Here is a 26,249-nt window from a genome sequence, read left to right as displayed (position 1 = left end):
TGGAGAAATGTGTGTTTTCGGTACAGGAGTTGCCTTTCTTGGGCTATATTGTGTCTGCTTCTGGTTTTATAATGGACGCCGCTAAGGTGCAAGCGGTGTTGCATTGGGAACTGCCTGATAACCTGAAAGCACTTCAGCGGTTCCTTGGGTTTTCTAACTACTATAGGAAATTTATCAAGGATTTTTCCATCATTGCTAAACCGCTAACTGACATGACTAAAAAGGGTACCAATTTCTCCGTTTGGCCTGAGGCTGCTGTGTGTGCATTTGAATCTCTTAAGAACAGGTTTGTTTCGGCCCCCATTCTTGTGCAGCCAGATGTATCGAAACCTTTTGTGGTGGAAGTCGATGCGTCTGAGGTTGGTGTGGGGGCGGTGCTGTCACAAGGCTCATCCTTGAGCGGTTTGCGTCCATGCGCCTACTTTTCCAAGAAACTGTCGCCCGCCGAACGTAACTACGATATCGGCAACAGAGAGTTGTTGGCAATCAAATTGGCCTTTGAGGAATGGCGACACTTCTTGGAGGGGTCGATTCATCAGGTTACTGTTATTACCGACCATAAGAATTTGCTTTATTTGGAGTCTGCCAAGCGTCTGTCTCCCAGGCAGGCTCGCTGGGCATTGTTTTTCACGCGGTTCAACTTTGTTGTCACTTACAGACCTGGTTCTAAAAACACTAAGGCGGATGCCCTGTCCAGGTGTTTTCCGGGGGGAGAGCCTCGGGAAGATCCAGTACCCATCCTCCAAAAGGGTGTTGTGGTTTCGTCTCTCACTACCGAGGTTGAGGCTGAGATTGCCGAGGCCCAGGAGGAGGTACCATCTGAGCTTCCCATCAACAAAACGTTTGTACCGCTTCATCTCCTCTTAAAGGTTTTGGCGGAGCATCATGATACCGTCCTGGCTGGCCATCCAGGGGTTAGGGGTACTTTGGAGTTGGTGTCACGTCGGTTTTGGTGGCCCAAGATCCGACAGGACGTGGTCTCATACGTGTCAGCTTGCACCACGTGTGCTAGGACTAATACGCCCCGCTCCCGTCTGTCCTCTCGAGGTACCTAGTAAGCTATGGACGGAAATCTCCATGGATTTTATCACTGACTTGCCCTCCTCAGCTGGGAACACGGTCATCTTGGTGATTGTTGATCGATTCTCAAAAATGTCGCATTTTGTGTCTTTGCCTTCGTTGCCTAACGCTAAGACTCTGGCTCAGGTATTTGTGCAGGAGGTGGTCAGACTTCATGGGGTTCCATCTGACATCGTTTCTGATAGGGGGTCTCAGTTTGTGGCAAAATTTTGGAAAGCATTTTGTTCACGGCTGGGGATCAAGTTGTCTCATTCTTCGGCGTTTCATCCTCAGTCAAATGGTCAGACCGAGCGTATGAACCAAAATTTGGAACAGTACTTACGCTGCTTTGTTTCGGATAACCAGGAGGAGTGGTCGAAGTTCCTTCCTTTGGCTGAGTTTGCCATCAATAATCACCGCCAGGAGTCGTCTGGGGAGTCTCCGTTTTTTTGTGTTTACGGGCTTCATCCTCAATTTTGTACTTTGAGTCAGGGGGGCTCTTCCGGCGTCCCGGAGGAAGACCAGTTAGGAGCACAATTATCATCTGTCTGGAGGAGAGTTAAACAGCGCCTGTTGAGTGTGGGTGCTAGGTACAAACGTGTGGCTGACAGTAGGCGTGTGCCAGGTCCGGACCTGAGTGTGGATGACTGGGTGTGGTTATCCACAAAAAACATAAGACTCAAAATACCATCCCTTAAATTGGGTCCACGGTTTATTGGTCCATTTAGGGTCGCCGCTGTCATTAACCCAGTAGCGTACCGGTTGGAGCTTCCTACGGTGTATAAAATACACAACGTGTTCCACAGATCGTTGTTAAAGAAGGTGGATCTTGTGGACGCGACACCAATGCCTTCTCCAGTCTTGGTGGATGGTAACCTGGAATTTGAAGTCTCCAAGGTGGTTGACTCTCGTGTAGTGCGCCGCACTTTACAGTACTTGGTACACTGGCGTGGTTATGGGCCTGAGGAGAGGTCCTGGGTACCAGCCTCGGACGTTCATGCGGATCGGCTGGTCAGATTGTTTCACCGCCGCCATCCGGACAAGCCGGGTCCTATAAGCCGTGAGGGCCCTGGGGTCCCTCGTAGAAGGCGGGGTACTGTCATATCGGACGCTGTTCAGACCAGGTCGTCCGACAGACAGCGGTAATTCCGCTTTTGTCCACTATGCGCTCATTGGCGTCGGCTAAATTTTATCTAGCTGGTCCGGCGTTAATTTACCTGGTGATCGGATTGGAAGCTGGGCCATGCCCACTGCCTTTAAATAGTTCTCCTGAACATTGGGCGTCGCCGATTATAGCTTCAGTCTAGTGCTTGGTTATCTCGGTCTGGAGTGGTGAGCTAGTAGTTGGAGTATCGTATTTGGTGGTGTATTTCCCTTTGTCTTATTTACTCCTTCCTATATTTGTATTTATTTTGCCCTGCGCATTTATAGTGTATTCCTGAGTGACTGCGGCGTGGTGTATATTTTCCGATATCCTTGTCTGTGCTAACTGTGGGTATTGGTGTATGATCTTTTCACTGGGTGGAGGGCGGTGGTTTCAGCCTAGGGTTGAAACAGGAGACAGGGCGAGGGTCGAGGCCTAGACATGCACACCATCAGTGTAAACTCTAGGTAGAGGGTCAGTCAGGATTTTCCTAGTCTGAGGGAAATTGCAGGGGCCCGGGTTATTAGCTCTTGCCCACCTAGTCTTCCCGTGACAGCGTGTCTCAGTGCGCATGCGCCGCACACGCCGACATGACTGGCCAAGTCACGCCATGTGACCGGCCTCTTTGAGAATCACAATGAGATATAAAGGTCCTTGCTGGTAATGGCTATCCCCTTGAGAAAACTACAAAACCAAGAAGCAAAACGTACGTTAAGGGGGCTCTGTCTGATCCACTTTGGTGCCATCTACCCCATCTAGTATTTACTGGTAAGCGTTGTGTGAGATATATTTATTTGAGACCACTTGGCCTTATTACCTTTGCACTTTATGTAGTAAACGCCTTCCAATTTACTTGCATTCTGTGATAGGGTGCCTGGCATCGGTGATCATAGTTATCCTTTCTTACTATCATGTAGTGTTGTTGTATTAATTTTTAATATGAGTTGTCAATAATAAAATATTCTTTTTTAACCAAAATACTCCTATTTTCTCCTATTCTTTCAATATTGTTACGCTCCAGGAAGACATCCAGGCCTCTCTTGAACCCGTCTACTGAGTTCGCCATCACCACCTACTCAGGCAAGGAATTCCAGATTCTCACTGCCCTAACAGTAAGGAATCTTCTTCTATGTTGGTGGAAAAACCTTCTCTCCTCCAGACGCACAGAATGCCCTCTTGTGACCATCACCTATAAACAGATCATCGGAGAGATATTTGTATTGTCCCCTTATATACTTATACATGGTTATTAGATCGCCCATCAGTCGTCTTTTTTACAGACTAAATAATCCTAATTTTGCTAATCTCTCTGGGTATTGTAGTTCCCCATCCCCTTAATTTTGTTGCCCTCCTTTGTACTTGCTCTAGTTCCATTATATCCTTCCTGAGCTCCAGTGCCCAAAACTATACACAGTACTCCATGTGCGGTTTGGCTCTGTGCTAACTCTGCAAGATAGCACAGAGGGTGGCAGGACTTTCTTGTCCTCTAGCATAGCACATAGGCACTCTGTCTCCTCAAACAAGCAAGTCCCCTGATGATCTAGCTTGGAAGAAACGCGTTGGGACTATGATACAGGGAGAGTGCAGGGCATGTGAGTGCAGGGGCAGTTGTGGACTGCCCTTGTAAGGGCAGGAGCTTTGGGGATAGCTTATCGGTAGCCCCATAAGGATCGACAGGGTATTGTCTTCCCCTATCAATTCTTGGACTTACTCCTGACTGGAGACTATCCAGCGCTCCTGTGCCTCCACCGTGGAATTGGTGAGATTGTTCCTTTTCCATTACTTTGTAACTATAAACTGGCACAGTTTGTATCAGGTGCCATTATTGTGTAAAATGACTAATTGTTTTGTATGTAACCAAGTGTATGTGCATTCGTGCTGCTGATTATTATATACTCTTTCTTGCAGCAGATTTGTATATTGTACCTTGGTCCATTTGTACTCCACAGGTGTTGCTATATGCGGAGTTTGGTATCCTATTAGAGGTCACTGAGTCTCTAAGGTTTTTTGGAAGAGACTGTACCCCTCTTTTTAATTACACTTTGGGTGACATTGTTTACTTTTATCTTTATTAATCAGTAAAAGTAGAGAAACAACAAACCTGTACACTACTGTATGTACAGTAGGGTACAGGTAATACAGTAATCACCAGTGAGATTATACACAGGATCTCTGTATACAGAAATGTCCAGGTAATACAGTGATCACCGGTGAGATAATGAACAGGAGCTCTGGATATAATGAATAATGTACAGATAATACAATGATCACCAGTGACATTATACACAGGAGCTCTGTATATAGACTATAATGTACAGGTAATATAGTGATCACCAGTGGCATTATAAACAGGAACTTTGTATATACATTAATGTACAGGTAATACAGTGATCACCGGTGGCATAAAACACAGGAGCTCTGTATATAGTGTCAGTGTATAGGTAATAGAGTCATCACCAGTGACATTATACACAGGAAATCTGTATATACAATTGTGCTCAAAAGTTTACATGCCCAGGCAGAATTTTTGCTTTCTTGGCCTTTTTTCATTGAATATGAATGATAAAACCAAAACTTTTTTTGCACTCATGGTTAGTGGTTGGATGAAGCCATTTATTGTCAAACTACTGTGTTTTCTCTTTTTAAATCATAATGACAACCCAAAACATCCAAATGACCCTGATCAAAAGTTTTCATACCCCATTTCTTAATACCGTGTATTGCCCCCTGTAACATCAATGACAGCTTAAAGTCTTTTGTGGTAGTTGTGGATGAGGTTCTTTATTTTCTCAGATGGTAAAGCTGCCCACTCTTCTTGGCAAAAAGCCTCCAGTTCCTGTAAATTCCTGGGCTGTCTAGCATGAACTGCGCACTTGAGATCTCCCCAGAGTGGCTCAATAATATTGAGTTCAGGAGACTGAGATGGCCACTCCAAAACCTTCACTTTGTTCTGCTGTAGCCAATGACATGTCGACTTGGCCTTGTGTTTTGTATTGTTGTCATGTTGGAACGTCCAAGTACATCCCATGCGCAGCTTCCGGGCTCATGAGTGCAAATTTATATTTGCTAATAACGGGCTGCAATCATCTTTCCTTCAACTTTGACCAAGTTTGTAGCTCACACATCCCCAAAGCATCAGCTACCCACCTCCATATTTTACAGTAGGAATGGTGTTCCTCTCATCATAGGCCTTGTTGACCTCTCTCCAAATGTAACGTTTATGGTTGAGGCCAAAAAGTTAATTTTTGGTCTGATAACTCCAAATTACCTTGTTCCAAAAGTTTTGAGGTCATAACTATCTTATCCTAATCTGCCGCCCAATATCTATATATATTATAATAACTATCTGATGCCGTGGAGTATGTGTTAATGCGTTACAACCATGACCCTCATGGTGGTGGCAGGCCACCATGTCCTGATACAGTAAGACAAGAAGATTTCCACCTGTCCCAAATCTTATCAAACTTCTTTAAACAGCCCCTGTTTTGATATAATGTCCGCTCATACGGTATGATTGAGTTTACCAATTCTATCCAAGTCAGGAGAGAGGGGTGTACACTACCCATCCAACGCAATGCCAGCACCTTCCTAGCCAGAAAGAGTGTCTCACGTAGAAAAATGTTAACATAGTGTCCCCAGGCTTCATCATCTAGCACCCCAAATAAGCAAACTAAGGGATTGAGAGGAACAGGGGATTGTGCTAGAGAAGTCAACAGCGACGTTATCTGGCTCCAGTAAGACTGAATAATGGGGCAACCCCATACCATGTGTATAAAGTTTGCTTCCAGTGAATAACATCTCAAACATTCCGATGTTTGAAACCGACCCATCTTAAAGAGCCACAATGGAGTTAAATATGACTGATGTATGAAATATAATTGGGTCATTCTATTATTGACTGATGGGGACACTCCAATCGGAGATTCAAGAATTTCCTCCCAATCCTCATCTTGAGCATCAGGAATGAGAGCTTCCCACCTTCCCTTAATTGACACAATAGCAGAATTGGTTCCCACCGATAACATGTATGTGTATAAAGCTGAGATGAGACCCTGGGGACCTTGTGATTTAAGAATTCCTATCAAAGGGAAAGATGAGATAATTTGAGTCAAACTCACAGAACGTAGATGTGACTGGATAGCTGATCTGAGCTGAAGAAAACGAAATAACTGGGACCTCGGGACATTATAATTAGACTGAATTTGCTCAAAGGACATCAATACTCCATTATCATACAAATCTTTAATCGAGAAAACATTATGTGACATCCAAAAATTAGCAGACGGGTGACCCAACAGCACCGGAAAATAAGAGTTGTTCCACAGTGGCATCTCTGCTATGATATCTTCAAAGTGGATGACATTTTTAATTTGACCGTGCTAATTTAAGTAGAGGTAGTAATCGAAGGACACCAGGTCTATTTGTTTCTAAGAAACCTAATGGGCAATCCACCTTTGCAGCATGCATTAAGTGACTTTCTGAGTTGGGTAGGTGATTGTCGGGCATCCACTTACTCAAAGCCTTAATTTGTCCGGCTAGGTAATATAAATAAAAATCCGGGAATGCCGCTCCCCCCATCTGTTTGGACCTCTGTAGAGTAGAAAGTGTAAGTTTGGGTCTGCCTTTCCCCCATATGAAAGACGTGGTCAAGGAATTTAGATTTGTGAAGAAGGATTTAGGAATCAACACCGCACTATGTTGGAGGGAGTAGTTGAGCTTAGGAAGTAAAACCATTTTAATTAAGTTTATACAGCCAGCTACAGATAGCGGAAGTTTACCCCACGAGGCAAATTTAATTTTGACTAAGTCCAGTAGAGGAATAATATTGAGTTGTAAATCAAGCTCACTGTCTTTGGATATGTTAATACCTAGATATTTAAAATGAGACACCATAGGCAGCGAAGACAAAGTAGCAAGGTGAGTCATTGGGCTATGAGAAAGAGGCAATAGGGCAGATTTATCCCAGTTAATATATAACCTGGAGCATTTACTAAATTTATCTATAATAGTAACCACATGTGGGAGCGTCTCTTCTGCCCTATCCATGAATAAAATCATATCATCTTATTAGAAAAAAACCGTGTGCACTACTGTATGAATGGTGCTAAGGTAGGCTCCCACACCTTAATGTAATAAAGAAAAAACCTAGCACTCAACTTGATGCGTATGTGAAATTTTATTTGTAGTACCCAACAAACGTTTCGGTCCCTCATACGGACCTTCATCAGTTACGTACTTAACTGTGGCTTGGGCATAAAGAGACAGAGGTGTCTCTGGGCACATATACATGCAGCGCCAAAGCGCTGGGCTGGTGTAAATTGCTGATAAAGACCTGGCGTGATGTGCAGTTGTCAGACGCGGTGTCCATCATATCATCAGCATATAAGCCAATAGTCTCTAAACGGTCAGCTATATTTATACCCACAATATTTGGAGAGGACCGCATGCGTATAGCCAACGCCTCAATTGCAAGAGCAAAGATAGCTGGGGATAAGGTGCACCCCTGACGCGTCCCTCTAGATAGAGAAAATGACTCAGATGCTGAATTATTTATAATTATACGAGCTTTAGGTTTTGCGTATATTGCACCTACCCATTTTTGAAACCTAGCCCCGAAGCCATATCTCTTCAAACATGCAAATAAAAAGGGCCATTCCAGGGAGTCAAAGGCTTTAGCTGTGTCCAATAATGCCAGAGCCCAATTATTATCTGGCACTAAAGAGCTAAATTGGATTACTGATTGGACTTGTCTAATATTAATAGAGGTATTTTTACCAGGCATGAAACCAGTCTGGTCAGGGTGTATAAGGTTTAATATAACAGTATTTAGTCTAGTAGCTAGAACCTTGGTGAAAATCTTATAATCCACATTAACCAGCGATATGGGACGATAAGATCCACACTCAAGGGGGTCTTTTCCTTCTTTCTTAAGTATAATGATATTCGCTTCATAGAAGGAATCCGGTAGATAGTCCCCCTCCCCAAGCCCCTTAAATACTTTCAGAAGAAGCAGTGCCAATATATCTCTATACTTTTTCTATACTTCAATGGGAAACCTGTCTGGTCCAGGAGCTTTCCTAGAGGCCATATCCTTCATATCGTTTTCAATTTCTTCTATAGTAAAATCAGCGTCCAAAAATCTTGTTCAGTAGAACTCAGTGTAGGGAACTCTATATCAGACAAGTAGTCTAAACATTCTGGAATACCAAAGCCACTCCCAGAGCCATATAATGCTCTGTAATAATCATAGAAACGATAAAGTATATCTTCTGTTGAGGTCGCCAATGAATTATCCGCTCTCCGAATCTTAAGAATAGTGTTGGATGTGTTGTGCTGATGCACCAAAAAAGCCAAAAACTTACTAGATTGGTTCCCCAGTTCAAAGTAAGACTGACGGGTAAAAAATAACTTACGTTTAGACTTAGTATTCATGTATTGGGTATATAGCCTCTGAGAGGTCAACCAAGCCATTCTATTCTCATTAGTCTGGCTAGATAAGTAGGCTGCTTCCGTTTCTTTTAGTCGCAGTTCCATCTTATCATCCTCCTCAGTGGTTATCCACTTAATATAAGAGATTGTAGAGGATAAACATCCTCTCAGATATGCCTTAAGGGCATCCCAGAACAAATTAATATTCTGGGGTTCAGGATGGGATTCAATAAAGCAATTCAATTGATCTATAGTTCTGTCAGTAGGACCTATTAATTTCAACCAGAATGGGTTTAACTTCAAGAATGTATTATGTTTTGACTGGCCAAAATTAAGTTTAAGTATAACTGGACTATGATCTGAGATTCCCCTTGGACCATGTTCTATATCATCCACCCACATCGCTAGACCACTAGAGCCGAAAATATAATCTATACGAGACAAAGTACGTCTAGGGGACAAGTGACAGGTGTATCCCTTGACTTGAGAATGACGCATCCTCCAAATATCCAACCAACCACTTCCCCCCATAAACAGTGCTAGTGGAGACAGAGATGTAGATGGGGTTACCCCCCGAAATCCCTTCATCCAACTTGATCCTATCAAGGGAATCATCCATCACCCAATTAAAATCCCCCATACATATAACATATGCATCTGAGTAGTTTAGAGCAAAGCTCATTGCCTTTTGAAGAACTGACACATTGGCCGGAGGGGGATTATAAATACACAGAATAACATACCCTCTTGAATTAATCAATGCATATACAAAGACAAACCGTCCCTCAGGATCTGCTCGGGCTTCTTTAACATCCCACCTAACATCCTTGTGTATTAACAATGAAACCCCTCTGGAATAACTGGTATGAAATGCATGAATGTACCATTGTACCCAAGGTTTCTGTACAAACCTAGCTGAGTCTCTAGTCAGGTGCGTCTCAACCAACGCCACAATATGAGGACGATAACGTTTAATCTGGGAAAAAAACTTAATTCTTTTCAGAGGAGATTTGAGACCCCTCACATTCCATGTCAAACAAATAACCTCGGAACCCATATTACTTTACCCGAATATGGTATGCACATCACACAATACAAATTATAGGCATCATATATAGATTCTCGGCAGCAGTACCTACAAAAACAACAAACAGAACTTTTGAAAAAAGAAACAACAGAAAGTTCAAAAATAAAGGAGCAAAATTGAATTGAATTGGGGGATACCCTCACTGAACACAGTGTCCGGTATTGCTGTGAAGTCGGACGCCAATACAACGAGCTCCAATGAAACAGTTAGTAGAAAAGATCCAGTTATCTGTCAATAAATCAGGATTCCTGTCCTGGTGAGCCTTTATGGGACCGCACCCAATCCATTGCCTCCACTGGGTTCGTAAAAAATATGGAAGAGCCTTCATGGACAATTCGAAGTCGGGCTGGATATATCATTGAATACAAAATATTCTTCTCCCTGAGCTTCTTCTTAACTTCCATGAATTGGGCCCGTTGCTTCTGGAGTTCCATGGAGAAATCAGGCAATATTGAAATTGTAGCACTATTAAACTTAATAGGACTCTTTTGTCTTGCCATCCTTAATACAGCATCTCGGTTTTTGCAATTAAGGAGACGTGCCAGAAAAGGCCTAGTTGGAGTGCCCGGTGTGGTAGCGGTTTTGTACGGACTCTATGAGCCCTTTCCACTGAAAAGGTAGAAGAGAAATTATCCCCTAAAATATCTTTAAGCCAGCCTTCTAAAAAATTCTCAGGCTGTTGACCTTCTGAGCACTCCGGCAGTCCTATAATCCGGATATTATTCCGGCGCAATCTGGTTTCAAGGTCGTCTGCCTTCTGTTTCCAGGCATTTATGGAGCCCGCCACCTTTGTTAGCTTAGTCTCCATAGATATAAAGTTATCTTCCAGATGGGACACTCTTGTTTCAACTTCTGTAATACGACCACTCATAGTTTTCAAAGCTTGCCGAAGACGCCCCACCTCAGAATGCACATCTTCTATTTTCCCTGTCAGGGACGTTCTAGTTAAAGATATGGCCTGCATTAACTGTTCAGATGCCTGTCTAAGGGTTAGATCCTCCTGTATACCATCCTCCTCATTGTCAGAAGCACGATTTTTACGTTGATCTGTAGCTTTAGCTTGTGATGTAGCATTCCTAAGAGAACGTGCATTATCAGATGGATCAGTCCTTGCAAATTCTTTCAGTTTTCAGCTATCCCTGAGCCTTTGGAACGACTCATGGTTAATAATAATGAAGTATAGTAAACTGAATAGTGTAGTTATAGAGTCTCCTCTTCCTTTAAGACCATCCACAGCAGTCACAAGATAAGGACTAAATCAAGCAGCTCTGGGCAGGTTTATAGAGCAAGAAATCAAGTCTTAAGACAGATTTGCTGGTAGTGTGCAGGTGCAATTTATCACCTAAGGGAGCATGGGGCTCATATCTCAGAGCACCTCAGAGCTCCTCCCTCCCAGTACCTTCAGGATGCAGCGCACCGCTCTGTCAGCCCTCACAGAAGCAGAGTCTGCAGCTTCATGCCTCTACTGATAGAGCGCACGAGAGAAGATGGCCGCCGCCCACAAGCTTCACTTTCCCGCCGAAGCCTGCACACAGCCCTGCGCACCGGAGAAGTTCCACACAGCTCTCCCTCAAGAACCAGAGGTCTCCAGGAGTCCGGGGGATTCCACCGCTGACAGGTAAGTATAGATATCAGTGTTTAAACACAGGATTTCATCCAGGATTGTGGGAGCTCCATCTAGCTGCGTCCTCTCAGCTCTGTTACATCGCTCCCCCCCCCCCGACCGTGGTTTTGTTTTTAGAAAGCCCCTTATTTGTTAATCACAGTTTGAACGCTGCTGACTGACATTATCAATTTCTTAGATATCTTTTTGTATCCCTTTGTTTTATACAGTTCAACTACCTTTTCCCATAGATCCATTGACAATTCTTTTGCTTTCTCTGTGACTCACAATCCAGAAACATCAGTGGCTGGATGAAAGATGCAAGAGTCTGTCTAGATCCCAGAAACTCACTCACCTTTTATGCAGGAAAGAAATATATCTTGGTACCGTGTTAGCCAGTAGATAGGAAATAGTAGTCTCGAAAGCTTGCAATTTGTTACCATCTTTTCAGTTAGCCATTAAAAGGTATCAACCACTGAGGACTCTCAATTCTAAATATTTTTCAGCTTTTATGAACACACACTGATTACAAGTAAACAGGTCACAGGTGAGGATGTTACCTTTAGTAGCCATTCAAACCCATATGTGTCACCTTCTGTGCATGTTATAGTGTATGTGTACACGTGATGCACTGACTCACCAGTAACATCTCTAGGTGAAGTCCTTCATCTTCACTTTTCTTCTTCATCTGGCACAGTCCATTATCACTTCTTCTTGCTGAGACTTGTCTTTGCAGTGGATAACACAGTAATTTATGGCTAATGCCAGATGAAGAAAAAAAGCAATATAGCGCCACCCTGCACAGTAACAAGGCCTCCCTTTTTTTTCCCGTGCATTGAAAAGTCTTCTAAAAAGTAAATTATATTACAGCAATAATAATGTCCCCTAATTGCCCCTACAGTAATTATGTCCCGCACTTGCTATCATAAACTAATAATGTATGTTCCTCATTCGGACCCCCATATAGTAAATAAGTCCCTTATCCTTGCCCCCTTTATTTAATAACTTTCACCATCTTGGGCCATAAAGTTCCTTGCCCTTGCTGCCCCCCCTTATGTCCCTTGGCCAGGCTGGTATTCCATATGTCCCTTGGCCTGGCTGCCCCCCATATGTCTCTTGTCCTGGCTGCCCCGTATGTCATTTGGCATTGTTGGCCCCCATATGTTCCTTGGCCTGGCTGGCTCCCCATATATCCCTTGGCCTGGCTGCCCCCCATGTCCCTTTTCCTGGCTGACCCCTCATGTCCCTTAGCTTGGCTGGCCCCCCATTAGTCCCTTGGCTTGGCTGGCCCCCCATATATCCCTTAGCCTTGCTGGGCCCCCATATGTGTTTTAATCGCAACAGGTCCATTACCCCTCCACAGAGAGAGAGAAAGTTAGTCTAAGAAGAGTACGACGGTCAGTTTTTTGAAATGTACCCATATGTCCCTTGGTCTGGCTGGCTCCCCATGTTCCTTGGCCTGACGTCGGCATCATGCCACATCCACAGAAGAAATAAAGATTCCTCTTACCTGCATGTGCTCCCAGGCCGTGTGGCATTGTATGCTTGCAGATAGGGCACACTTATGGCAAAATGGCCACTGACCTAGCAGAGGCCGGCGGTTGACTTGAGTGAGCCCAGTGCAGGCAATGTCACTGTCATGCATTATCTGCCACAGGCACACTCAAGTCAACTACTGGCCTTGTTAATTATTGTGGTGAGGTAATACATTTCAACTGAATGTGTGTCCTCAGACGCACATAAAGTTGAAACCAGAGGACCCCCTCTACGTCCTGCTTGGGGGCCTGCCAAGGACTACGATGGTATCCAGCTGGGCCAGTCCAATCATGGTTCTGCTACATCCTCCTGACCCCACACATAAACTTCACCTCATTGAGCACCATGACAACCAGCACAGCACAGTCCTACATATACTGAGGCACCTGATCATGTGACCCCTGACTCCTCCCCTCCTGTGACCTCATCACAGGTCTTGTGTGCACAGAGCAGCCATATATGTGGTGTGCGGCTCTGCAGGTGGAGGTTGGTGCTGGAGATTCCCCATTACTGGGCGGGGGCAGGGGACATTAACCCCCTCAGTGCTGAGCCTGTGATAAATCTCTGTATGTGACTATAATGGGACTGTGTGTTATACCGGGGGCAGGACGGGGCCATGACTGGATGTAGTGATCATGTGACGCCGGTAACAGCTCCGGAGATTTCTTACATGGGAGTTTTATAATGTTACATCGTCATCTTCTCCCCATTCAGGTCCCCACAATATCGGATCCTCTCAGTGGAGATCTTCTATATAAGAGAATTCTCCGGAGTGACCCTACAAGGATGGATAGGGACAGGGACAAGATGGCGGAGAGGATATTACACCTCACCCTAGAGATCCTCTTCCGGCTTACTGGAGAGGTGAGAGATTCTGATGACGTCACATTACATCATTCTTATCTATGGGAATAACAGATGGACAGAACTGGAGAGGTGAGGACTCTGGGAATGTCTGTAGTGAGGTTTATTAATGTGTCTCTCCATAACCAGGATTACACAGTAGTGAAGAAGACCTCTAGTGAGCGCTGTCAGGCCCCTGTGTCTGCGGGATGGGGAAGACCCCTGAGCCCAATCACGGGGCCTCCACCTCACCCCCTGATACATGAGGACATCAATGACCAGAAGATCCTAGAACTCGCCTACAAGATGATTGAGCTGCTGACTGGAGAGGTGACACTGCTGGGAATGCTGGGACATTACACAGTAACACTATGGAGGGATCGGAGGATGACGGTATCATTGTATGTGTCAGGTTCCTATAAGGTGTCAGGATGTCACCGTCTATTTCTCCATGGAGGAGTGGGAGTATTTAGAAGGACACAAAGATCTGTACAAGGACGTCATGATGGAAGTTCCCCAGCCCCTCACATCACCAGGTAATAGACAGGACTAAATACACACGGCCTATAATTATCTGGATCTATAGAATGAATTCAGTCCCTGTATGTGTTTCCTCCAGTTTTATCCAGTAAAAGGAGAACACCAGAGAGATGTCCCCGTCCTCTTCTTCCTCAAGACTGGAAACAAGAAAATCCTAATGTTCCACAGGATTATCAGGTAGATGGAGAGAAGGTGTCATGAATTCCCCCCTATGATATGTAGAAGGCTGTGTAGGTCTTGTGTTCATCCTGGTTTTATCCACCAGCATTGCAAACTGAATGGCCAATGTATTAGAAACACTGGCACTTTTATGGTTGAAGTTTTAGGCTATGTGCACACGTTCAGGATTTTTAGCGTTTTTTCTGCCGTTTTCCGCCGAAAAAACGCTAAAAAAACGCTTACATAAGCATCCCATCATTTTAAATGCATTCCGCATTTTTTGTGCACAATCGCCGCGATTCCGCACACATAGGAATGCATTGATCCGCTTACTTCCCGCATGGGGCTATGCCCAACATGCGGGAAGTAAGCAGATCATGTGCGGTTGGTACCCAGGGTGGAGGAGAGGAGACTCTCCTCCAGGCCCTGGGAACCATATACCTGTTAAAAAAAAAAAAAAGAATTCTCACCTTCCGGCGTCCCCCGCAGCCTTCCCGTTCCTCACGATGCTCCCATTCCCAGTAATACCTTGCGACAATGACCTGTGATGACGTAGCGGTCATGTCCCGGATCAGTTAAGAAATGAAGGACAGCATCCAGTCCAGGTGAAAGTGTTCACAAAACGATTCCTTTATTAGCCAAAGTGCAACGTTTCGACCCAAATGGGTCTTTGTCAAGCAAAGACCCATTTGGGTCGAAACGTTGCACTTTGGCTAATAAAGGAATCGTTTTGTGAACACTTTCACCTGGACTGGATGCTGTCCTTCATTTCTTATCTGGTATGTACATCTTCCATGGGGGTCCAGTGGAACTATGACGTGCATCCGTTTATCCGTGTGCTGTTGGCCAGCTATCCTTTATATGTCCCGGATCAGAGTCAGATCGCACCATGCATCGTTGTATGAGCCAAAGTGGACTTCATGGGAGATGACCAAGGAGGACACCATTGCTGAAAAAATATAATTAAAAAGAGCCAGACTGGAATTTGCCAAACTACATGTTGACAAGCTACAAAGCTTCTGGGGGCATGTCCTATGGACAGATGAAACAAAAATGGAGACAACTGGAGCAGTTTGCTCTTGAGGAGTGGGTCAAAATACCTGTCGAGAGGTGCAGAAGTCTCATTGACAGTTACAGGAATCGTTTGATTGCAGTGATTGCCTCAAAAGGTTGTGCAACAAAATATTAAGTTAAGGGTACCATCATTTCTGTCCAGGCCTATTTCATGAGTTTTATTTTTTTTAAATTCTGTGGAATCATGGTTGAAAAGCAATGTCTGACTTTCATTTGTTCATTTTCATAGATTTTTTATTTATTATTACTTTTGTCAGATTGATTCAAGTTATTTCTGTGGCCATTGTGGGTTTTTCTGTCCTTAATCGAGGGGTACCAACAATTTTGACCACTTGTGTATGACCATTGTTTTTCTGGTGGGTTCCAGGCGAAATCTACCTGTAATCTACCTGTAATGTAAAAATGTAATGTGCATAAATCTTTATTCTGACTTACCAGTAGGGGATATAAGGCTAGGTTCACACTATCGTTTCTGTGTGCAGCGTATCATCTGCATGCGCAAATGCATGCCCAAAGGCATGCAAAGGCGAAGTACACAAGCGCATCGAGCGCATGTGTACTCATGTCCTTCCATACCAATGTGTTCCCATAGACAGTAATGTGTTGTTTTGACGCACTCCATCCACAATCACCCGCATGCATATGACTTGTGTTTATTTGTGAAAAAAAAAACAGAAATTTGGGGAAAATTTTGAAAATTTCGCAATTTTTCAAATTTGAATTTTCATGCACTTAAATCACAGAGATATGTCACACAAAATACTTAATAAGTAATATTTCCCACATGTCTACTTTACATCAGCACAATTTTGGAACAATTTTTTTTTTGTTAGGGAGTTATAAAGGTTAAAAGTTGACCAGCAATTTCTCATTTTTACAACACCATTTTTTTCTTGTAGAGGGGTCTATATGATATAAAATACCCAAAAGTGACACCATTCTAAAAACTTCACCCCTCAAGGTTCTCAAACCCACATTCAAGAAGTTTATTAACCCTTCTGGTGCTTCACAGGAATTTTTGAAATGTTTTAAAAAAGATGAACGTTTAACTTTTTTCACCGAAAAAATATTTCAGATCCAATTTTTTTTATTTTCCCAAGGATAATAGGAGAAATTGGACCCCAAAAGTTAATTTAGTCCTGAGTACGCTGATACCCCATATGTTGGGGTAAACCACTGTTTGGGCGCATGGCAGAGCTCGGAAGGGAACGAGCGCCGTTGGACTTTTCAATGCAAAATGGCTACAATTAGGATCAGACGCAATGTCATATTTTGAGAGCCCCACAATTGACAACATTTTGGAAACTAGGCCCTCCAAGGAACTTATCTAGATGTGTGGTGAGCACTTTGAACCCCCGAGGGCTCACAGACATTTATAACGTAGAGCCGTAAAATTAAAAAATCATATTTTTTCCACAAAAATGATCTTTTCACCCCATTTTTAATTTTCCCAAGGGTAACAGAACCCCAAAGGTTATTGTGTATTGTGCAATTTGTCCTGAGTACGCTGATACCCCATATGTGGAGGTAGACCACTGTTTGGGCGCATGGCAGAGCTCGGAAGGGAAGGAGCGCCGTTTGACTTTTTCAATGCAAAATTGGCTGGAATTGAGATCGGACGCCATGTCACATTTAGAGAGCCCCTGATGTGCCTAAACAGTGGAAACCCCCCACAAATGACCCCATTGTGGAAACTAGACTCCCCAAGAAATGTATCTAGGTATGTGGTGAGCACTTTGAGCCCTCAAGTGCTTCGCAGATGTTTATAATATAGAGCGGTAAAATTAAAAAGCTGATTTTTTTCCACAAAAATGATCTTTTCTCTGACAGTTTTTTATTTTCCCAAGAGTAACAGAAGAAAATGAACACCAAGAGTTATTGCGCAATTTGTCCTGAGTACGCTGATACCCCATATGTGGGGGTAAACCACTGTTTGGGCACATGGCAGAGCCAGAAGGGAAGGCACGCCAGATTTTACTGTTATGGTTTGCAGGTGCCATGACCCACTGGGAGAGTCCATGAGGTGCCAGAACAGCAGAACCCCCCATAAGTGACCCCATTTTACGAATTACACCTCTCAATGAATTCATCTAGGGGTGCAGTGATCATATTGACACCATGGATGTTTCACAAAATTTTATACCATTGGACAGCCATACAGAGACACTCGGGAGGAACGGAGAGCAATTTGCCTATTCAAGTGAATGGGTCCGTGCACGTCAGTGTGCTTCCACAGACCATATGTCCATGGGCAAAAAAGCTGACATTTCCGTTTTTTAATGTCAGCACAGGCCACAAAACATCCAGCACATGTGCATATGCATAACCCACATGCATATCATTATAACAAATAATAATAATCTTTATTTATATAGCGCCAACATATTCCGCAGCGCTTTACAGTTTAACAGTTTCAAACACAAGTCATAAGTAACAACTTTAACAATACAATAATTAAAGCACAATAAGAGGACCCTGCTTACAATCTACAATGAGGTGGGGGAGATCATTCATGTGACACGCATCAGTGCCAGGGAAGAAGCTTTACAGTAAGCGCTGTTCCCCTGCGCCGGGTGCTGAACCCCGTTGTCATCATTTTCCCCTGCTCTGCCCGCGATCGGCATGTCATAATCTTTCCATATTTTTGCCCACAGAGTCATGTGAGGTCTTATTTTTTGACGGATGAGTTGACGTTTTTATTGGACCATTTTCTGGCACATTACTTTTTTTTATCTCTTTTTATTCTGATTTTTGTAAGGCAGAATAAACAAAAACCAGCAAATCATGAATTTCTTTTGGGGGAGGCGTTTATACCATTCCGTGTGTGGTAAAATTGATAAAGCAGTTTTATTCTTCGGGTTGGTACGATTACAGCGATACGTCATTTATATCTTTTTTTTTATGTTTTAGAGCTTTTAAACAATGAAAACTAATTTATATAGAAAAAATTATTTTGCAGCGCTTCATTCTGAAAGCTATAACTTTTTTATTTTTCCCCTGATGGATCTGTATGGGGGCATGTTTTTTTGCGGGACAAGATGACGTTTTCAGCAGTACCATGTTTATTTACATCTGTCTTTTTGATCGCGTGTTATTCCACTTTTTGTTCGGCGGTATGATGATAAATCGTTGTTTTTTGCCTTGTTTTTTTTTTTTATGATGCATACTACTTGTGTGCGCAGCCAATCGGCGATGATGTACTATCCCGTCCATGGTCAGATGGGCCCAGGGCACTGGACGGGATAGTATGTCTAATGTCAGAAAGGGGTTAATGTGACTTCTCCATCTCTCTGTGACTTTTTACAATATTTCTTTCAGGGTGAAGATCTGCCCCATATTAATACTACAGAGACATATGTGAGGGGTGATGAGCAGTGTAAGGAGGAGATTCCTACACATAACCGCACAGGTAAGTAGTGACCACTAAATGCAGAGAAGTCACAGGTTCTAATCAGTCACTGCATGGTATAATTATGTGGTGTAAATTTTAGGGCTTGTTACGGAGTTTTTGTCACTGATTTAACAATTATGTGGATATTTTAATTTTTAATCTCGGGAACCCTGATATGGAAGGCAGAAACATTACTGTTGAGCCACAGGCTGCACTGTTATGTACAAAATACATTTCTCATCCTTCTCTACAAGCATAATATTTTGTATATTAATTTATATTTTTAGAAGGGTAAAAAAGCTCATGCAGAACTTTGTTTTCCATTCTTAAAATGACACATAACAAAATCCAAAGTGACCCCATAATAAATGGGACCACTCTGCTTCTGTTTGCATTGGTTGTACAGCAGATCAGTTTTTAACATGAATCCTGTTTGTCCTAAAATGAAACAGACAAACACAAGTGTAAATACAACCTAAGACTGTCCGCCAAAAAAGAGACCAGTTCACTTTCTGTAGATGAAACTTCCCATTCTAATGACTGGGTCTGTGAAGAAACCTGGTAACACTCAGATGCCATCCATCATCTGAGTGCTGTCCATTCTTCACTGAGAAGTTGATATGAGAGGCTCGGGCACACAAAAAACCTGGATGACACACAAATTTTGAAAACTGACCCAGGGACCAAAAATGAACCCAATGCAATGAAAAAAATAAAGTGTTTTTAAATGTATATGCAGCGCCCCAGAGTCCTGGTCGTTGCAGTACTGATGCTCCGCCGCTAAGGGGGGCTATGGTACGTCTGATGGCACTGAAGGGGTTCACCTGACCAGGTATCACAGACACCAATACACTTCACAGTTTGGCCTCCAGGGGGAGCTAAGGGTGCTATGTATTAGGCCACTCCTCACAGTCTGGTAAAACTGGGGGTTAGATAGGAAGTTAGAGAGAAGCTGACTGGGAATCGAACAGGCAACATCCTGTGGCAGAGGGTGTTGCGGAGAGAGACTCAGGGGGGTCCCTGTCAGGGGTGGGATCCTGACAGAGGCCTAGCGAACAGAGAGAACGTTACGGGACCGCGCCTGCACGAGATAGCGGCGGTGCCCTAAGAAAGGACAAGAAGCGAGGTTTATTGTGCTGAGTGAGAAACGAGATCAACGCAACAAGGAGAAACACCAGTAGGAGTCGTGCTGTAAGACGAGGCAACATCCTACTGAGGCGCGCAGCCGGTGGCCGGAACGCCGAGGAAGTATAGAGCTCCAGGCCTAACTTCAAACCTACGGCAGGACAGTCAGCTATAGGCGGGCTGTCTCACCCAAATCACCTAAGAAGACATAGGGGGCAACAACAGGAGAGGGGCGACACTAGGGTCCAGGAAGAGCTCCGAGCCTACCCGTCATACGGGTGCGTCCTAGCCATATCATCTGGGGGACGAAGAAGAACATCATAATCGAGTTGTGAGGGAACTTCAGAAACAGACACAACAGTTGTGGGGACTATCCCGTAAGCACAGCAGGGGAGGACCACAACACACAAGCGCTAGAAGGTAGGCACCGATTTCCACCTGCAAAGGGAACTCTGGAGGTGCCATTGGGCCGGCCGGACTTGCGCAGCCCGGTTAACCGTATTCCAGACTGAGGATCCTGAAGCCTTCAGTAAAGAGGTAAAGAGACTGCAACTTGGTGTCCTCGTTATTTACTGCGACCTGCACCGCACCATAACAACATCACCCCCAAACCTCCACATTCATTGTACGCCCCTCAGCAGGGTCACGGGCTGGGTCTAGCCACCGTGACAACCCCAGAACAGAGACTCAGAGGCCCGGTACTGGGTACCCCTCGGCCCTGCGGCAGTGGGGGCGCTACAACTTGGCGTCACGAACAGGATCTACTTAAGCCTGAAGAATCAGGTCATGTGTGCCTTGGAACTGTGATTTATTATACTTGGACTGTGACTTATTGCAAAGACTGTGCATTGCCACTTGCCGCCAAAAGTTCCCGCCAAAGCCGCCGCCATTACAGTGCTAAGGAGAGCGCAGGAGAAGAAGAGGGGCGTGAAGTGGGCGTAAACAAGCTGAAGAGCGCGAAAGACAATGGCCGCCCAGTCTAAGTATTTCTGTCCCTTGAGGACGTGTCCGTCAGCAGCCGAGATCCGCCTTCTAATCCTTAATGGAGGGCGGAGGCAAAGAAAGCGAAACCGCCCACGAAGGAGAGAGCGGGAAAAGGACGAGGAAGAAGAAGTCAGCGACATGGAGGACGCCATGGCGAGCCACCCGGAGCGTGGGGCCGGAGTGGATGAGCTCGGCGACCAACTCCGGTGGATGCAGCTGAGCACTGAGGCCGGGTGGAAGAAGACCTTCATCGGGAGCCTCACCAGACGTCTGTCGGCAGCCTCGTCTGGTCCGGAGCAGGAAAGAAGTTCCAGCGCTCCGAAGCCAGAAAGCAAGGCCCTGCCGGAAAGCGAGATGCTGCAAACAGACATGACAACGCCGCAGCGCAAGGCCCTGCAACCAGCGCTCCAGATCCCAGCGGAGACAGAGCAGATCGGCACTGGAGGGACCGCATCTGAAGCAGGTATGAAGAACGACCCTGCCCCGCCAGCAGAGGACCTGCTGATAGGCCCCATCGCGGCACCCCCTCTCCCTGGGACCTGTAGACTCCAGCGCCTTACACCCTGAGATCAGGCCACAGGTATGGAGCACTTCCTAAAGGCCCCGATCTCGCCGATCACCTTGCCGAGCGAGGTCTATGCGGAGCTACGGCCGCCAGAGCGAGAGTAAACCTCGATGCCATGGATATGTAAATAGTTAACTGTTTGTTTCCCTGCTCTTTGCTGCTTTAAACCCGACTAGGGTTATTCTTAAAGGGATCCCTTTGTTTACCCGGGATCCCTATTGCTTTTTATTTTTGTTTTGTTTTCCCTTTCTGTTCCTTTTAACCCCCTATTTGGAAAAGAACTGCTGGATCATGAACACTGCATGATTATGATGCCACTCGGCCCTGCGGCAGTGGGGGCGCTACATATACACAAAAAACATACAAACTTGTCGTCCAATTGAGATTCACAGTCTGAAGTGCACTCTGTCTGGGGGTTACATCTTTAAACATTAAATTAGTATAGAAATAATCCACTGAAGTATGATGCTTTATTTTTTGTGTGACAAGTTGTAGTTGTCAGTGGTGCCATTTTCTGGTACATATGATATTTTGATCACGTATGACAATTTTTTGGAAGCGGAATGTACAAATGAAGTAGCAATTCTAAATTTGCTACTTCAACAGGATAAGCTGTGGTTTTCACTGGTGCCATTTCTGGGTACAGACAACTTTTTGGGAACTTTTTATTTCAGTTTTGTGAGACTATATGAGCAAAATCTACTGATTATGTTATTCTTTCCATTTCCCACCATCATATATAAAAGAATATAAATGACTTGCATCCACTACTTACTTACATGAAAAAAACAACAAAACCATTCACCTGCTGCCAAAACCATGACTTCTTTTAAATCATCCCCTCTGCCCTGCTCCAGGCTGGCTAGACTACATATAGCTGTCAGGAAGGGCATGAGACGGACACCACCTAATAGTACAGATGCACTGACTTACAAGCCCCTTTTTGAGTCTCCATTGAACATGTAACTGGTAATGATTGATGAAAGGCAATGTGAAATATCAACTTACAGAGAAGACAACTTCAACAGAGAAGTGAAAAATTGAAACAGCGCAACCTAGTAGGCCTAAAGTCATAATCTAATAGTCTCAGCTTTGTGGTCAGCTTTCTTAGTCAACTGATAATTGATTAGTATTACAATTTGTATGAAAATGTTTTTAAGTATATAATATTGATAGGATTTAAATGCAGTGTTATTGAAAAATAATAAAATCAGTTTTATTCTTGGCAGATGACTGTACCAGGAGCGCCGAAAGACATCTGATATTTTCAGATTTTGCAGCAGATGATCATGTTATTGCGCCAGATATATGTGAAGAATATGGTGATATTTCAGATACACCTCAATACCTTCTCAGAAAAAATCTGTCATCTGATAATTTTCATCAGGTCCTTTCTTCTTCATCATCAAAGACCAATATGCAAAACATATGTCACAGGAGGACTGTTGTACATGAAATGGCTTTTAATGGGGAGAAACCATTTTCATGCTCCGACTGTGGAAAATGTTTTACAGAGAAAAACTATGTTGTTACACATCAGAGAAGTCACACAGGGGAGAAGCCTTTTTCATGTTCAGAATGTGGGAAATGTTTTAGTCAGAAATCACATCTAGTTACACATCAGAGAACTCACACAGGGGAGAAGCCATATTCATGTTTAGAATGTGGGAAATGTTTTAATCAGAAATCACATCTTGTTACACATCAGAGAAGTCACACAGGGGAGAAGGGATTTCCATGTTCAGAATGTGGGAAATGCTATAGCGAGAAGTCCAAACTTGTTATACATCAAAGAATTCACACAGGGGAAAAGCCATTTTTATGTTCAGAATGTGGGAAATGTTTTATAGAGAAATCACATCTTGTTGTACATCAGAGAATTCACACAGAGGAGAAACCATATTCTTGTTCAGAATGTGGGAAATGTTTTAATGGGAAATCAGATCTTGGTCGACATAAGAAAATTCACACAGGGGAAAAGCCATTTTCATGTTCAGAATGTGGGAAATGTTTTACAGAGAAAACAAATCTTCTTAGACATAAAAAAACACACACAGGGAAGTCGTGATTTCCTTTTTTTTCCATTTTGTTGACAAAAAATGCAAATTATAATGAAGTCACACATGTACAAGAAAAAAGGGAAAACAATTTAGAGCTTTAGATGATTATTAATAATAATCTTTATTTTTATATAGCGCTAACATATTCCGCAGCGCTTTACAGTTTTGCATACATTATCATCGCTGTCCCCAATGGGGCTCACAATCTAAATTCCCTATCAGTATGTCTTTGGATTATTATTAGAAAATGTATACAATTACCAATGATTATCTGTTATTGAAAAGTAATTTGTATCCATAAAATACACCTATGCATGAACTATATACATATAAGTTATTTAACATTTACATAAACAAAACTAGCCCACTTGTAAAATATATATGATAAACCAAGCAAGGAGGATGTTAGGCTAATTCTTATAAAAAAAAATTTGGATTCTCTTCGTAAACTAATATTAAAGAAAAATATAGAACATGTGTAGATGCTACAAGAAAATAGTACATTTATCCATAGTAAGTCAATTATATTAGTTGAAAATGGTATCTCATCCATCTTTTCTCCATATGCTTAGTCCAAGTGTCAAAGAGGCCCTGTGGCAGCCCCCAAGTCTAATGATAGATACATATATATGTACATTCCACTCAGCCTTTGATGAGTCTATCTATGGAATTCTGAGCTTACAGTATGACGTTACCCAAGCTAAGTATACAGAAATATTACATGTATGTCAGCAGAACCTTCTACTATGAGTCAAGCAGTGTACTGGTATTGAAAACTAATAATTTGATATGACTTAATATTTAACATGGGGCCCATAAAATACTAGGTAAGTGTTTGTAAATGTTTTGGCTGACCTGTGCATGTATTTTGTCCCTCTTGCATAAGACCATTTTTTGGATGTTCTCACAATGAGATTTCAGTGTGGCTCAAGCCTCATTCAGACAGGTGTAATTGAGTCTTATTTTATCATTCGTTTTAAAAGGGATTCTCTCAGCACAGCATGACTGTGTAAAGTAAGTCTTGCCGCTGGGTGCTTCATAGCGGGTATTTAAATACACCTTCCCACTTGCTTGTTTTCCCTCAATCTTCACCCCCCTCTTCTGTGATTGGGTGGAGACAGATGGAAACCAAGCAGGTGAGAAGGTGCAGTTAAATGATTGGCTACATAAAGCACTGAGCGCCTGTGCTTGATTTGAAAAGTTAGTTATTCTGTGTTGACAGTTCATTTAAGGCCACAGTTTCTGGCCCGAATGTTCCAGATATCCTTACTTATACAGGAATTGCTGTAATAAAAACTATGAGTGCAATTCTTTCTTGCATATGTGATTTTTTCTTTTAGTTATTACTATTTTTTGTTTGTTTTTTCAATTGCGTCTTATTCTTCTTTTAACTTGTTCCATTTTTAACCCCTTTCCGACATTGGAAGTAATAATACGTTCACGTGCCCTGGGCCTTATTGACGCGGGACAAATTATTACGGGCTGTGCGCGCATGATTGCCGCTGGGTGTCCACTGATTCTGACACCTGACACCCGGCACTAACTGCCAGGAGCAGTCTCGCACCGATCCCGGCATTTTAACCCCCTAAATGCAGCAATCGCAGCATTCTGGGAGCTGGCAGAGAGATGACAGCCCCTATGCCCTTGGATTGAAGACCAAGCGGTGTGAAGCAGGGTCTCGATCGTTGCCATGGTAGCCAGATGTCGTCATGACAACATAAAGGTCACCAGAGCTAGGATGCAGTGACAGACAGAGGGCAGAGCAAGGGTCAACCAAATGTAACAATTTAATATAACAGGGTATTCACTCCTTGCAGGAAGGTAAATGGTTAAAGTATAGTGATTAAGAATAATGAAGAAAAAACAATAGCAGTCCAGTTAAGAAACTCATCGTATCCTTTAGGCTTCTCCTGAGCAGGTGATCACGCAAGGGTTGTAGCACCGGGAGCGTCAGGGAAGATGTCCTTATATGGGGTCCTTTAAATGATGGTCCGTCTTCTGGTGGCAGCGGTCAGTCTCCGGTACCTTCCGCTGAGCTCTTAGTCCACAAACACGCGCGGCTGAAGCAAGGCCGCGGCACTTCCAATGTCAGCCGGGAACTGGCGCGAAGTCACTGGCAGGGAAGGCCGCATGATTCTGTCCGGTGGTCGGCCTTCTCTCCTCTGCTCGTGTGCGGTTCTCTCAGTCACTGAGTGCACGGTACCTCTCTCCTCAACAGCCCCCTGGAGATGGTGGAGAACAACCAATGCAGCCTGTCGCAGTGTCGATACTCAGGGGACGGAGCGCGCTGCTCACCCGACTGTGCGCTGCTGCTGGTTTGCGCCAAACTGCCGGCTGCTGCTCATTCTTTTCCTTTGATCCTGCCCATCCTACCCGGGTCATGAGGTTGGTCCCGCTCCTCATTCTTTCCCGCCAGGCTTTTTTTTCTCTTATTTCTTTCTGTGTAGAAATAATTCTCTTTAAAAAGCTGCCGGAACACCATGGTAAATGAGATGTTGTAACCTTTTGCAAGCCACGTGTGAAGTCGAGTATGCAATCATGAAGCTTTTTGAGAATGACGTGAATAATTACTAAACTGTGTTTTAGAGAGCAGTATTAAATGTCATGTTACATTTGTGTAATTTAACAATATTGAATAACATAGTGTCAA

At 43.7% G+C, this 26,249-nt stretch overlaps 2 protein-coding genes across 2 annotated transcripts in view; both read left to right on the top strand.

Annotated features, from left to right (window-relative positions):
- LOC143768146 (uncharacterized) overlaps positions 1 to 26,249 on the top strand; it is a 350,260-nt gene that overhangs the window by 134,656 nt on the left and 189,355 nt on the right. The gene's annotated exons all lie outside the window — the stretch shown is intronic.
- Positions 13,720 to 26,179, top strand: LOC143767290 (uncharacterized). The gene is made up of 5 exons (XM_077255509.1): positions 13,720 to 14,031; positions 14,114 to 14,237; positions 14,321 to 14,418; positions 18,793 to 18,883; positions 22,769 to 26,179. Exons 1-5 carry the CDS (start codon positions 13,777 to 13,779, stop codon positions 23,605 to 23,607), a joined length of 1,407 nt encoding a protein of 468 aa, XP_077111624.1. The 5' UTR covers positions 13,720 to 13,776; the 3' UTR covers positions 23,608 to 26,179.

The sequence above is a fragment of the Ranitomeya variabilis genome, chromosome 4 (assembly GCF_051348905.1).
Source record: "Ranitomeya variabilis isolate aRanVar5 chromosome 4, aRanVar5.hap1, whole genome shotgun sequence".
NCBI lineage: Eukaryota > Metazoa > Chordata > Amphibia > Anura > Dendrobatidae > Ranitomeya > Ranitomeya variabilis.
This window is presented reverse-complemented; position numbering and strand designations above follow the sequence as displayed.

Coding starts and splice junctions, on each gene's coding strand:
- LOC143767290 (XM_077255509.1), top strand. CDS start 13,777: ATGGACAGAACTGGAGAGGTGAGGACTCTGGGAATGTCTGTAGTGAGG. Junction 14,032..14,113: donor TTGAGCTGCTGACTGGAGAG/GTGACACTGCTG, acceptor TGTATGTGTCAG/GTTCCTATAAGGTGTCAGGA. Junction 14,238..14,320: donor CCAGCCCCTCACATCACCAG/GTAATAGACAGG, acceptor TGTTTCCTCCAG/TTTTATCCAGTAAAAGGAGA.